At 45.1% G+C, this 14,651-nt stretch overlaps 1 protein-coding gene across 2 annotated transcripts in view; it reads right to left on the reverse strand.

Moving 5' to 3' along the window:
* Positions 1–1,203: 1,203 nt before the first annotated feature.
* ALOX5 (arachidonate 5-lipoxygenase) overlaps positions 1,204–14,651 on the reverse strand; it is a 45,526-nt gene continuing 32,078 nt past the window's right edge. For both annotated transcript variants that reach the window (XM_060191783.1, XM_007526496.3), the window contains 8 exons: positions 12,150–12,296; positions 7,851–8,054; positions 7,046–7,132; positions 4,902–5,080; positions 4,514–4,635; positions 3,893–3,993; positions 3,452–3,622; positions 1,204–2,196 (listed from right to left, as the gene is read on the reverse strand). In XM_060191783.1, the coding sequence (XP_060047766.1) occupies positions 2,017–2,196; positions 3,452–3,622; positions 3,893–3,993; positions 4,514–4,635; positions 4,902–5,080; positions 7,046–7,132; positions 7,851–8,054; positions 12,150–12,296 (1,191 nt within the window). In that variant the 3' untranslated portion in view covers positions 1,204–2,016. The remainder of the gene's footprint in view (positions 2,197–3,451; positions 3,623–3,892; positions 3,994–4,513; positions 4,636–4,901; positions 5,081–7,045; positions 7,133–7,850; positions 8,055–12,149; positions 12,297–14,651) is intronic.

A 14,651-nucleotide genomic window follows, 5' to 3' on the forward strand; every position in this document is an offset into this window, starting at 1 on the left:
CAAATGTTTTATTTATTTACTTATTTGTTTTGTTTTTGCTACCAGAGTTATCACTGGGGCTTGGTGCCTACACAACCACTCTACCACTTCTGGTGGCCATTTTTCCTTTATCTTTTCTGATAGAGACAGAGAAATATCAACACATATGGAAAGAGAGACACCTGCAGCACTACTTCACCACTTGTGAAGCTTCCTCTCTGCAGTAGGGGTTAGGGACTTGAACTTGTGTCCTTACACAAGAAGTATGTATACTTTACTGGGTGTGCCACAGCCCTGGTCCTAACCTCAAGTGACACTTTATATAATTGTCATTTCTTAGTCATGTGAATGTTGCTGCTACAGGTACTGATGCATGTAGTGTCAAAGGTATAGGTGACCCTGTGTCCGTTCTTGCACATTGACTGTGAGTCTGACCTGTATCCAAAACTGAGAAGGCCAGTTCTGGAGAATCAGAGGAGAGAAGAGAGAAGATTCCTTTCTTAAACTGAAAATTCTTCTGGAAGTCTCAACCAGAAAAACCCTGCCTCTTAGAGTCAAAGCGATAGGGCAGCATCTACCTGACCAGATGTCCCCTGCATGTGTGGAAGACATCTGAAAGTCCAGCAGATCAGGAACTCAAGCCTGTGGAGAGAAAGAGTAGAAGGCTATGTCTTATGCCAGATTTGGGTCAGCACTGGGGCACAGAAATAACTAAGCACACTGGTTCTAAGGAAGAGACAGCCCTGGGGTGAAAGACTAGCTTAGTTTGGGCAATGATCAATGCCCATCCAGAGGGGATGACACATGGGGTGTGTTCTGAAGAGAGAGGCACTTTCTGGGCAAAGAAGAGATTAGCTTGAAGTAGTTGCGCTGCAGGTGTCTTTCTCTTTTCATATGTATTGATACTTCCTTCTATCACTATCATCAAAGGAAACAAACAAACAAACAAACAAAAAGTCTCCAGGAGCATTGGAATGATTGTGTAGGTACCAAACTCCAGCAATGACTCTGGTAGCAAAAGCAGAGCAAAACAAAAACAAACAAAAACTTTGAGGCTTGGCTTTCCAGGCCATGTTATCTGCCCAAACTACTCAGTCCATCCAGACTGAAGAAGGCTAACCATCACAATAATCAGGACCTTTTTTTTTTCGGGGGGCGGGGGGAGGGAGGAGAATGGGTTATGAGCTATTTAGGGTGATTGGAACATACAAGATGAAAAGAGGCTTATATTAAATGAGCTTTATTTTTATAAAAACCTTTTTGTTAAATTTATTCAACAAGAATTTATCAGCTACAAGAGCCACAAAAACCAAGAGCTTACCATAATGCAAGAAGGTAGACCAGGCATAAATAGAAAATCACTCTTTTTCTCCAACAAGAACAAAACCTACCAGTTCTGACTCATGGTCACTTACTGGTATGAAAGAGTCGGCTAAGTACAAGATTGAGTACAAGAAGCTCCACAACACTTTACTGTGTCTCAGGGGACCCTGCGGTCTTTTTATACTTTGATAAAAACACTGGATTGGGGGGGAGCAGGAGATGGCTCACCCAATAGAGCACATGCTTCACCATGTTCAAGGACCCAGGTTCCAGGATCCATGGAAAACCTGCATGGGAAATCTTCATGGATGGTGTGGTGGTCCTGTGATGTCTCTTCTCTTGCTGTCTCTCACTCTCTGACTAAAAATAAAGAGGAATAAAATAGTCCACCAGGAGAGGAGGAATTTTGTGGGCCTAGTGGCAAAAACAAAAACAAGAACAAAAACCCTTCCCCAAACTGGGATTCATTACAGATTAAAGAATAAGCAAGACAGTACACCAAAGTTTAGCTCTAGTATGGCCAAACCTGGGGCAACTTTTCAGTTTGGAGCCAGTTAACCTGGTATTGAGGGTGGACTTCCCAGGAATTCTGAAGGGGCCTCACAGGAGCAAAGTGGCAGGAGATCTGGCCACCATCCTCACTTCCTTTGCTCCAGACTTGCCCCCTTGGGCTGCCTGTGGAGTCTGGGTGCTGAAACTGGCTCAGACAACTACTCAGATGGCCACACTGTTGGGAATCCGGTCTGGGGACAAGTAGTAATACGGCAACTTCTTGTTCTTGTTGCGCTCAGCGATCTTACTGACAATGGAATCGAGGTTCTTGCGGAATCGGGTCATGACTTCCTTCACAGGCTTCTCGATGAAATGCTCCTCTGGGTACATGCCCAGGAACAGCTGAGGGCCCAGACATGACACACAGATTAATCTGTGATGAGAGTAGATAAACAGGCAAACGTCTCTCCCCCTCCATACCAGCTCATGAGAGGTGCAGGCCTGCTTAGTATCTGGACAATGCTTCTGGGCTAGGGCCTTACAGATGAATGGGGAAAAATGACCACACTTCTAGGAGGTGAATGTGGTGTTTCCTAGCTGGGGTGTGTGAGTGTGACTGCAGGGTCCTGCTCAGGGCAGTACCCTCCACTTTCCCATCTGAGCTCCCGGCTTCAAGGGCCCAGAGGCCAGTGCTGGTCTCTCCAGCCCATATATGGTCTGCCTCAGGCCTTGTGGGCATGGTGTGCTCCTTTAAATACTCATATAGGTGTCTGGAAATTTAAGCTAAGGAAAAAAAGGAAAAAAACCAACAAAAAAAGGTTCCCTGGGAGATGGCACTGTGACTAGAGTTGTCCCCAGTATGCACATACCAGACTGACACTCTGACGCTTGCTCTTTCTCTTTCTCTCTCCCTCTCTCTCATAAGTAAATAAATAAATATTAAACAAAACAAAAAGTATGTTAATAATCTTTGGATTATTAACATTAGAATTTCTAGTACTGGCAAAGTATAGAAGAAACATATAGACTTTTTGGTTTATTTGTGGAGGGTGCATCTCAACATTCTTTGACCAAGACCTTCTACTATAAATGTTTCCTCTGGTCCTCTTGGAATCCACACTGAATATAGGTGCTACTGTACACACACTTGCAGTAGCATGGAGGGACTAACACATGAACAAAGCTCCTGAAGTAGCTTTAATGACCAGTAAACTGTCTCAGAATTTGGGGGTTGGATGCCTTCAGATCGTCACACTGTGAGGCACCAATCTAATCTCCTGGAGTGATGTCTACTAACAGACTCAACTTTCAGTGTTAAAGGAAACAAGGTGTGTGTATGGTAATGTCTGGAAGAATGCTTTGGAAACTCTGGGAAACCAGGAGAAACTCACATGAGTTTTGTCAATAGCTGGGAGGAGTGGAACCGTACTCTTGGTGAGAATCTCACCTGGGAAACATGTGTACCACCCTACCTGAGCTCCAGCAGATTCAGACCTAAGTACCCTGTGGGTCCCTGCAGTCTTGGAAGTCAGGCCTTCTGGCCAACAAATGTCCAGTCTGAGCCCTGCATCACAAAACCCTGAGGCTGAGGCTGATGAATGCACTAAACCTTGGGACACCCTGCCCATGTGCATGGGTGGGAAGACCTTGCTCTCACCTCATTCTCCTGGAATTGGCTCAACGCCCACACTGCACCCAAGTGCCAGCAGGAGCGGCCGCGGTCTGGCAGCGTTTCCACGATTTTCTCAATGGTGACCACACCCTTGGCTGTTGGTGGTGGAGCCCTCATGGTTGGGGGAGCATTGGGGATCCAGGAGCACCAGTCATACTGCAGTGACACCCAACCACAGCCCACTTGCGATTGGCCATGCTCACACCTGCCCATGGGGAAGGCAGCCACACCTCCTTGCTTCTCTCCTCCCACTCCAGCAGGGTCCAAGCAGACCAGCCACAACACCCCTCCCCCCCCAGCATAGAGAGCAAATCCAGTCTGGGAACACCAAATCCCCCTGGGAAGATTATAAAGAGGGACAGTCTATGCCCCAAGCTGCCAGGTGGGGTCCAAGTATCCTTTCCCACCCCACTCGCTCTTGCTCACCTGACCGAAGTTCACCGCAGCATGCTGGGCTGATGCTGTGAAGATGATCACAGTCAAGTACTCTGACAATTTCTCTCTCGTCTTGATGGACTTGGGGAAACCTAAGGCAGAACCGTGAACTGGTTGAGGCCCCAGGGAGAGACACTCAACTGGTAGATAGGTATGTACATCCTAGAGAGCCCAGCATGGGCATAGAGAGGCACAGAGTGGACATCAGCTTAGCCCAGCACCTCAGATGTTTTTGACCTAGGCTCTCAGGGAGCTGCAAAGTGCCCCCTATTGCTGACCTCATGAGGGATATTTAGCAAGATGGCATCCCTCAGCAACACTGACCCCAACAAGGTGGGCTAGGTAGGTGCGAAGTTGGGTGTCGTGTGCTCTAGTTGCTCAAGGGAAGTCAGAAGTATAGGGGAGAGAATAAGCGAGGACCAGGAGCAGAGCTGAGGGTGTACAAATTGTGTGTGTGTCTAGGGGTGGGGTGGGGGGGGTCCTACCTGAGCAGAGCTGAGGGTGTACAAATTGTGTGTGTGTCTAGGGGTGGGGTGGGGGGGTCCTACCTGAGCAGAGCTGAGGGTGTACAAATTGTGTGTGTGTCTAGGGGTGGGGTGGGGGGGGTCCTACCTGAGGTCTTCTTTCCCCGCATGCCGTACACATACACGTCATTCACGAAGTCCTGCAGTTCCTGGTCCTCTTCCACCACTTGGTCACTCTTGTAATAAATGTCTACCACCTCAGATGTGAACCTGGCTCAGGACGAAGGGCCATGCTAGGAGTGGTATCACTGACTCTGTAGTATCCAGACTCAGGCTCCCCTGCCCCATCTGGTATGCCACCCCTACCCCAACACCCATCCATCACTGTCCCAACACTGGACTAAGCCAGGCCCCATCACTCTCACTCAATTGTCCAGGTGTCTTAACCTAGCCCATCAGTGTCCATGTTCCCTCCTCTTCTAGCCCCCCACCCACCTGCCAACAGAGCAGGCCCCACAGCCCTAGCAAGCACTCACGTCTTAATGGCTTCCCACACTAGGAGCCCATCATCCCGGTAGAAATAGTAGGGAATGTCTTCTGTGCTCTCCATGCCCCTGGCCTTGATGGCCTCAGGGAAGCACAGGGATCTGTAGGTCAGGTCCTGCATGGCCCTCTGCACCATCTGCACGTGTCCACCGCCCCCTGTAGCATTGGCCTTGAGTAGGAAGGGAGAAGGTGGCATGAGATGAAGCCAGTTCTCCATACCATCTCCAGGGTCCAAAGCTCACCAGAGGCAATGGAAAAGGGTGTCCAGACATGGAAGGGGAAGCCCATGTGCTGTGAAGTAGAGCAGGAGTGGGTTTATCTCAGAGATTGCCAAGGGCTGCCCCATGAGGAGGCCACAGTGAAGAGCTGTTCCATCTAATGCAAGGAGCTGAAGTGAAGTGGTATGTACTGGGGCAACTTTGGGAGGAAGAGGGGCACTCTTTTTTATTTATTTATAAAATGAAAATATTGACAAGACTATAGGATAAAAGAGATACATTTCCAAACAATTCCCAACCCCAGAATTCCATATCCAGTCCCCTCCCTTGCTTGCTTCCCTATTCTTTATCCCTCTGGGAGTATGAACTAATTCTTTTTTAATTATTGGATAGAGACAGAGAAATTGAGGGGGAGAAGGAGATAGTGAGGGATAAGAAACCACGAGACACATGCAGTTCTGCTTCACCACTTGTGAAGCTTTCCCCCTGCAAGTGGGGACCAGGGGCTTGAACCTGGGACCTTGCACACTGTAACATGTACACTTAACCAGATATTCCACTGCCTGGCCTCAGGCATTATTGTCACAAGGAGGGCATCTGGGCAGTAGGCTGTGAGTGGATAGAATTCCTAGGCACTGGACAAGCAACAGTGTGCCCAGAGTCCCAGCATTGCTCTCTGTGGCCTATTATATGGGCTAAAGAAGGGGGCAGATCCTAGGCCCAGAATCCACAGTTGTGCAAAAGTCCTTTATGTGCTCTGGTCCACAAATCTAGAAGAGCAACTCTCATTCCAGCTCCTCATTCCAGCTGCTGAGATGCAGGCAAATATACATGTGGAGGCTGAGCATTAGTGACTTAGGGGAAGGCTTAGAATTTCCAAAGGAGTAACTGGATGTTAGGATGCCCAACATTAGTCCAGGGTGGCTGTCTAACCTAGGAAAGGCAGTCACAGTTGCTTCTCAGAACTTTCTATTTTACTTGGATGGGTAGGAGGCAATGGTTTCTGTGTGTGAGAACAAGAGCATGGGGCTCACTGTGACAGGCCCTGTCTTCTCTCCAGTGGGGGAAGCCTAGCTACAAAACTTGTCAACAAGAATGAAGCCAACACAGTTTAAAGAGATGCAGATACAAAGGTTTTGGACCATGAAGGCATTTGAGTCCTAGGGTTCATTTCGACCTGAGTCTTCCTCTTTCCTATGATATCCAGATCTTTGAGCTAGGTTCCTCCATTGCTAAGTTTAGCTGCTTTGAGTTGGGTTTTGCTGTTTTCAGCCACACAGAGTGGCTGAGTAGCAGTGGTCATCTGGCTGGAGGTGAGACAGGAGGTAAGTCATGGGGTCATGGCTGCCTTATGGAACTAGGTTTAGCAAGACTACAGTGGGGTGGGGAGGTCATTACAGGGTTGGGGTATTGCCTAAGAGAAGATGAGGAGTGGATCTGGACCTAAGTTCCTGCTAGGGGGTGACTGGGTTAGTAACTGAGGCACTAGAGAAAAGGTTATGTGTGTGTGTGGGGGGCTATGCTCAGAGTGATGGGTGGCAGAGTGGGAGGGGAGGTACAGGGTCATAGTACATAAGGAGTGAACAGAAGGTACCATCAAGCAGAGTCTACACCCACATACAAGTGGTCACTCTTATGGCCACCTGAGAGGATGGGAGGGGTGAGGAGGCGACAGGGGACAACACTGAGGAGGAAGAACTGGTGGAGAGCAGAAGTTGAATAAAAAGGAGTCAGACACTGGGAAACTATCATTCTGGGCAGCTCCCATCTCCAGCCCCCCCCAGCTTCTCTGACCTCCACCTGCCACCTCCACAAGGTGGGCTTGATCTTCTAAGAGGAAATCTGGATGAAGGAGAGGAGCTGAGGCTGTGAGAGATGGGTCCTCTCCTTGTAACGAGGGTGTGGGAGGTGCTCACCTTGTCAAAGAGGCCGTACTCACAGATGAGCTGCTCACGCGCCTTGGTGTTGATGGCGATGGTGAAGCGCACATGGGCCACCAGGAGCTGATGGAGTAGCAAAAGTTCTCAGGGAAGGCTTGCCCACATCTCCTGACCAAGTCTGCACCTCCTTGGGTTCCCCTTTGCAGAACCTCAGTTCTCTTAAACCCAGCCTGCTATGATGGGGTGATGATGCTAATGTTCTGAGAGGAAGTAAAGTTTGAGATGCTGATCTTCATTGCTGAGTAGCTGCTCAGGGCCAAGGGATGCAGCTCTGATGCTTAGCAACATGAATGATATAAGCAACACCCAGTCAACTTGTGTAGTAAGCCTAACGGTGTGCTAGGCGTTGTTTGCTGCTCTCTGACTGCATGACCTATTTCCATTCTGACTATAATCCCATGACACACCAATATTTGATCTCTTTTACAGACCAGGAAACAGAGAAATGCTAAACTATTTTTAGACTTAGCAGCTGGTGCTGATAAGATCTGTGAAAAGAAAGACTGTGGAGATTCATTAGAGGTCAGATAAGTCTTAGCCTGAACTTAATTAGCTATTTAAACTCTGCTCCTGAGCCAATCAGTGTCAAGTCAAGCTAAGGTTTTGTGCCCTCAGGCTCAGAGCTATTTTCTACTTTAAAAGTCATTACTACCCTGCCTGCCACTCTCTTCTCCCCAAGCATTTCTCTAAGCTTCAGGGCTGTATGTCAGCTTCCTGTCTCCTCTTTCCCCCATATACCCAGAAGCCTTCTCTCACCAGGTGAGGTAGTAGCTTGCTGTACCTTGAAAACAGGGTGCACAGCAGGCAGCTGGCGGTACATGGCAATGCCAAAAACTTCAGACATCAGATGTGTGCGCAGAAGATGGGTGATGGTTTGGTGGATGTGGAAGTCACTGGAACGCACCCAGATTTTGGCTAGAAGCCAGTCGTATTTCGCATCAGATGGAAGGAAAATGGGGTTCTTTTCTCCTGGGACTTGGTTGAGCTGATTGATATATTGGAGAAAGAAGATATATTACAAGGAATTGAAACAAGATGAATGATGTGGACAGCAAGAAACTTCCCATACTGTTGAGGAACCCCTGGATCTCATCTGGCTTGACCTGGACACACACTTACTGCACAGTAGTAAGTAATCACTGTCGGGGCGGGGAATATTTTTTTTTCTCCAGAGGGCCATTTGGATATTGATAACATCATATAAACGTATCCACTTAAAATTTGGCACCTACTGTTGCTAAGAAAGCAGCAGTTCTCTTGGCAGAACCAGACCAAATGATTTTGTGGACTTTATATGGCCCATAGGCTAACTATTCCCGTCCATGGTGTATATACTGTAACTTTCTTTCTTTTTCTTCTTTCTAATGTGTTATATCTTTTGTCACTTTATTGGGAGGTTAGTGGTTTACAGTGTAGTTACTGACACATGGGTTAACCATTCCTTGGTTGTTGGATGTTTGAGTTGCTACTGCATTTTGTATATTGCAAATTATGTGCAATAAACACAGGTGTGGATAAATATCTTTAGACAAGTGCTTACTTTGTCCTTATGAGTCAGGGCTTCGGTGGGGCTTTGTACCTGTACAATTCTATACCCCCAGTATACTTCTTTCTTTTTTTTTTTTTTTCAGATAGAGAGTGAAAAGCACAGAAGGAGAAAGAAATAGAGAAAATCCATAGCACTGTGTAACCACTCAGAAAGCTTCCTCTTGCATGTTACTCTCATGTTGTGACCAGAGGCTTGAACCTGGGTCCATAGCAAAAAAAAAAAAATCTCCCTAAATGTACTTTACCAGGTGAACCATCTCTTGGCACTGGATAAGTGTTTTTGTGTTCTTATGGTAGGTTCATTTCCAATGTTCTAAGGAATCTATAGCTTGTTTTTCATAGAGTCTAAATCAAATTATATTCCTTCAACAGTGTATTAATGTTCCTTTTATTTATTTTTTAAAATATTGTGTATTTATTTATTTCCCCTTTTGTTGCCCTTGTTTTTTTTATTGTTGTAGTTATTGTTGTTGTTGTTGTTGTCTTTGTTAGATAGGACAGAGAGAAATGGAGAGAGGAGGGGAAGACTGAGAGGGGGAGAGAAAGATAGACACCTGCAGACCTGCTTCACCACCTGTGAAGCGACTCCCTTGCAGGTGGGGACCCTAACCTCGGTCTTTGCACTTCAAACCACCTGAGCTTAACCCGCTGCTCTACCGCCGGACTCCCGTTCCTTTTTTTAACCACACCCTCTCCAGTACTTGTTTCATTCATTTTTTTTATTTTTTAAATTTTCTTTTTAAAAAATATTTATTTCCTGTTATTGTTATTGATGTCATTGTTGTTGGATAGGAAAGAGAAATGGAGAGAGGAGGGGGAAGACAGAGAGGGGGTGAGAAAGATAGACACTTGTAGACCTGCTTCACCGCCTGTGTAGTGAACCCCCTGCAGGTGGGGAGCTGGGGGCTCAAACTGGGATCCTTATGCAGGTGGTTGTGCTTGGCGCCATGTGCTCTTAACCCACTGTGCTACCGCGACTCCCCGTTTCTTTCATTTTTAATATATGACATTGTATTATGGAAAATAGATGAACACAGAGTACATACTCTCCTGATTTACCCTATGTGGATATTTTAATCTATGTGTCTGGTGGAGGTCCTTTCCTCTAATACGGAGACATAAAGCCTAAGACTGCATTTCCTTTGTGCTTGCTTTCCTGGCAATTAAAACAGTGGCTGTGGTTGCTACCCCTCCTCCCCTCCACATTCCTAAGCAAATGGACCTGAGACAAGGTTGCAAAGGTAAACTGATGACTAGGGAGTAAATTCAGCTGTCTCAAGACTGATACATACCAGGCATTAGTTCTCCTCTTTCTTACCAAGGCCACAGTATGGAAGATGTATAGCAATTATGTAAAAGATTACCTTTGTCTGTTTCTGTCTACTTTGTAAGCTTCCTCCACCGCTTTGGGGATTGGGACCTCGATAAAATGGTGTGCTTTTCAAAGGTGCAGGAAGAACTTCCTAGATTTGCCTAATTGTTATGGGTAGGGTTTCTAATACTAAGTTATAGCAGCAATGAGAGTGGAACTTCAGTTTTTTACTGTTGAGTGTGAAGCGATGAGTTCCTTATTTTATTTTTGTGGGTGGGGTGGGGTGCATTATAGCTTCTTCCAGTGCAATGGGAGCCAGCTTCAAACCTGGGTTACATGCAAGGAAAAGCAGCATGCTATCCAAGTGAGCTATTTTGCTTGTTTAGTTTGTTATATACCTTACTTATTTAATTTTTAAAGAATTTATTATTATTTATTTTAAATATTTTAATTTTATTATTGGGAAGAGACAGAGGGAAATTGAGGGAGGGTAATAGAGAGAAATAGAGACACCTGCAGCCCTGCTTCACCACTTGTGAAGTTTCCCCCTGCAAGTAAGGACCTGGGACTTGAACCTGGGACCTTATGCACTGTAATGTGTGTGCTCAGCAGGTGTACCACCACCTGGCCCTCTTATATACTATAATATGAGTGCAGTCATTAGCATTTGCCTTTTTCCTGATTTATTTATTTTCTTGCTAATCACTTATAAAATCTCTAGTACATTGTAGAATGACAACGGTAGTACCACATTTTAGTTATGATTTTTTTTGTAGAATAGCTTTAGAGTTTCCATTTTTTAATTTCCTCCATCTCTTCAGCATACAGGAATAGATTCATTAAGTTATTACTTTAAATTTCATTACTTATAGTTCCGAAAGGCTTTTAAAAACACTTTTAGTATCAATTAACATAATCAACATTTTTTCTCATTGCTTTAGCCAATTATACAGCTAGTTTGAAGCATCTGAAATAAACTATTTGGTTATGACATGTAAGTCACTTATTAAACTGTTATAGTTTTCAGTTTGATAATATATTTTTAGATTTTATATATAAATTTGTATATATATATTTGTAACTTTGACTTTTCAGGGTTTTTTTTTAAACTTATTTTTATAAGTTAGGAATGAATTCAGGGCCTTACGCATGTGTGATACTATGAAGCAGCTCAGAGTCCCACTTAGTTTATTGAGGCAGAGACGAGGAAGGCATAGAGTGGGGTGAGAGAAGACACTCCTTAGCACTGCTCTACAATTCCTAGAGCTCCCCTGCTGCTATCCATGGAATGCTCCTGTGAAGTGGGGGCTTTGAACTCAAGAGTTCTAGAGATGGTAATGTGTGGACTCTATTGGGTGGGCTATCTCTGGGCCCCTGGTCTTTAATTTTATTTGGAAGTCTGCCTGTATCAGATTTCAGCGTTAAGACCATCTCATCCTCACTGAGTTAATTCATGGGCCAATACACCTGTATCTGGAAATGTGTGATGTGTAAAGCTTGACTAAAGTTGCATATATGCTTATCATAAGGACCCAGTATCTATCAGTTTATTTGGAAACTGATTTTTTAAAAACAGTTTCTTCTATGCTATATACTACTAGGCTTTTATCCATTTCATCTAGCTTTTTACTTTATTTTATTTTTTTGTTAGAGCTCTAATTTATGGTGGTGTAGGGGATTGAACCTGGAACTTTGGAACCTTAGGCATGAGAGTCTGTTTGTGCAGCCATTGTGCTATCTACCCCTCACCCTCTAGCTTTGTAAATGTGTTGCTGCTCCCTTAAACTGTCCCTCTCTTCCTCCATTGACCTTAGTGGAAACAAGAACTAGTCTACTTGTGAAGGTAGCATCTGAGCCTTCCATAGCTCCTGTGTCCTCATGGTGACCTCAATGTATCTACCACCTATGCCTACTTATGCCTATTCCATAAAAGCATGTTGATTTGGGGCCCCTTGCCAGGATGCCGTGTTAGGTAGTGCAGTAGGTTAGGTGAGGTACTTTACCTTACCAGAAATTTCTCAAGAGCATCCTGGGAAGTGGAGCCCTTTCTGCTCTTCATAGACAGCTGGCAGAAAGCCCTAAGTTCTTATTTTTCCTGTCCACTTGGCAGGCCGTCAGCTTTGAACATCCCCTACAGTACTTGTGAGGTTCAGCTACCTCCTCCTCTTGGATGTTCATGCTGTATGTCATTCCTGAAAGCAGCAGGGTCAGGCAGCCTACCTGAATGGCAATGGGCACAATCTTGTTGGCCAGATTCTTGTACAGCAAGCAGATGGGTGCAGCCAGGAACTGCAATGTGCAAGGATCTGTTTTGTTGGCATCAATGCCATCTAGCAGCTGAAAGTCCACGATGAAAATGTTTCCTTGCTGCAGGGCACAAGAGCAAATATTTCCAAGTCAATTTCAGCCACAGGAGGGATCTAACAAGCAGTTCTAGAGGGAGGAATAGATTGATTTAAAAGTCTCCAACAATTCAGGGAAATTTATAATTTACAACTCCTTCATTCTCTGACTCAACTTACATTTTCACAAGGTTTTGGTGATTTTCTTTTGATAAGGTCTTAAAAAGACAGTGGAAATTGTGTGTGTGTGTGTGTGTGTGTGTGTGTGTGTGTGTGTGTGTGTGTGTGTGTTTGCCTCCAGGGTTACTGCTGGGGTTTGGTGCCTGCACCACAAATCCTCTGCTCCTGGAGGCCATTTTTCCCATTTTTGTTGCCTTTGTTGTTTTTTTATTGTTGTTGTTATAGCTGTTGTTGTTGGGTAGGACAGAGAGAAATCAAGAGAGAAGGGGAAGACAGAGGGGGAGAGACATATACCTGTAGACCTGCTTCACCATCTGCGAAGTAACCCCCCTGCAGGTGGGGAGTTGGAGGCTCGAAATGGGATCCTTACGCCGGTCCTTGTGCTTTGTGCCATGTGCACTTAACTGCTGCACTACTGCCCGGCCCCCACAAATTTCATATATATATATATATATTTGTATCTAAAATCTGCATCACCATCCTAAAAGATGTTGAAAGATGAAGGCAAGGCTTCATATTACCATACACAAAGACCTGGGTTTGAGCCCCCACTCCCCACTTGCAGGGGAGATGCTTCATCAGTGGTGAAGCAAGTCTACAAGTGTCTCTCTTCCTCTTGCCCTCTCTATCTCCCTCTCCCCTCTCAATTTCTCTCTCTCCTATTAAAATTAAATAAAAGAGAAAAAAATGTCCACCGGGAGAGGTGGATTTTTAGTGCTGGCACTGAGCCCCAGTCATAACTCTGGTAGCAGTAAAATAAAATGATAAAAACGATGTTGAAAGACAACCTGAAGGAACGATTCAATAAGAAGGAAGCAGACAGAGTTTAGATGAAATACACAAGAGGAAATAAATACCAAAGAGTGTGAAATAGAAGGTTTCCATAGGAATAAAGTTCAAAACAAAGCAAGCTGTAAGGTCAGAATCAGGGGTAAGGGTCACTGTTGTTAGGGGAGACAGAATAGGGACAGGAGACTAGGAGTTTCTGCAGGGAGTTTGCAGGGGTAGAATCCACAAAGGCCTGGGTCTCTACATAAGTGGAAGATACAAGGGTCTACAAGGTTGGGGGAGGAGCTTTGGGTGGAGGGGAAATTTTCTGGTGTGCTTGTGGGGGCTGGGGGCTGTAGAAGTTTTATGTTCTATATCCTGGTCTGAGGCTGATGGCTGAGTAGGATCACTTGGTTAAAATAACTGAACTTGCTGACACTCCTAATTGCTGCTCTTTTCTGTAATTGTTATACTTCAATATACAAATGGATGTGTGTGGAACTTGAGGAAGTTAGAAAGTTGCCCTTTCTATGCAACTTTCTGTGAGTTTTCTAGAGAAAACCCACTCAGATCACAGAGGCTTCCTTTAGCAAGGACCAAGTCAGAATTTGAAGGTTCTGAGTAGCGGGCAAATGGCCATTCTTCTAAAGTCTTTTAACTATGTAACAGAGGCAGGTGTTGCAGTCTGGGGTGGAATAGGGGAATTTTGTTTGTGACATGACAGTTATTTGGTGCTCAAGTGAGTGCCATATTCATAACTCTGACGGTAGAGGGAAAACTGTAGCCACTTCACACTGGTATAATTCCTGGTTGCAGAGACCAAAGACAAAAGTTAGCTTATAACAGCCAGCGCCATCCCTTCTTTTCAGACAGGAGAGGTCCAAGCAGTCACTTGCTGCCTATGATGTGCTCTAGCAGTCAGTCCATGATTTTTGTGGGATAGGGATGAGTATGAAGGGTGGAGAGAAGCAAGTTTCAGGAGAATATGTGGCAGGGCTCCTTACTACCTTGTCAAGAAAGTGGAGACATCCAGGCTGGTGGGTTACAAGACTGAATGGCTTTCTGGTATGGGCTGGAATACTGGGCATTCAGAGTGGAAGTAACCTTTAGTGATTAACGTGCAGAAGAAATGGCTAGCAGTCAATTTTTTTTTTTATTTAAGAAAGGAGACATTAACAAAAACCATAGAATAAGAGGGGTACAATTCCACACAATTCCCATAACCCAATCTCCACATTTTGAGAGGATCCAATATAGGGACTGAAGGGAGGCCTGTAACCTAGACCTGAAAACCAGAAAGCCTGTGCTTGTTTCTTTTCCAGAATAATTACCTTTGCAAGGCTAGGCCCTGTGTCTACAGCCTGCCTCAATAATATCTAGTCAGAGGGAGCTCTTTTAGTTTCTTTATCTATCTATATGCCTATTTACTTAT

The sequence above is a fragment of the Erinaceus europaeus genome, chromosome 1, assembly GCF_950295315.1.
Source record: "Erinaceus europaeus chromosome 1, mEriEur2.1, whole genome shotgun sequence".
NCBI classification, from domain to species: domain Eukaryota; kingdom Metazoa; phylum Chordata; class Mammalia; order Eulipotyphla; family Erinaceidae; genus Erinaceus; species Erinaceus europaeus.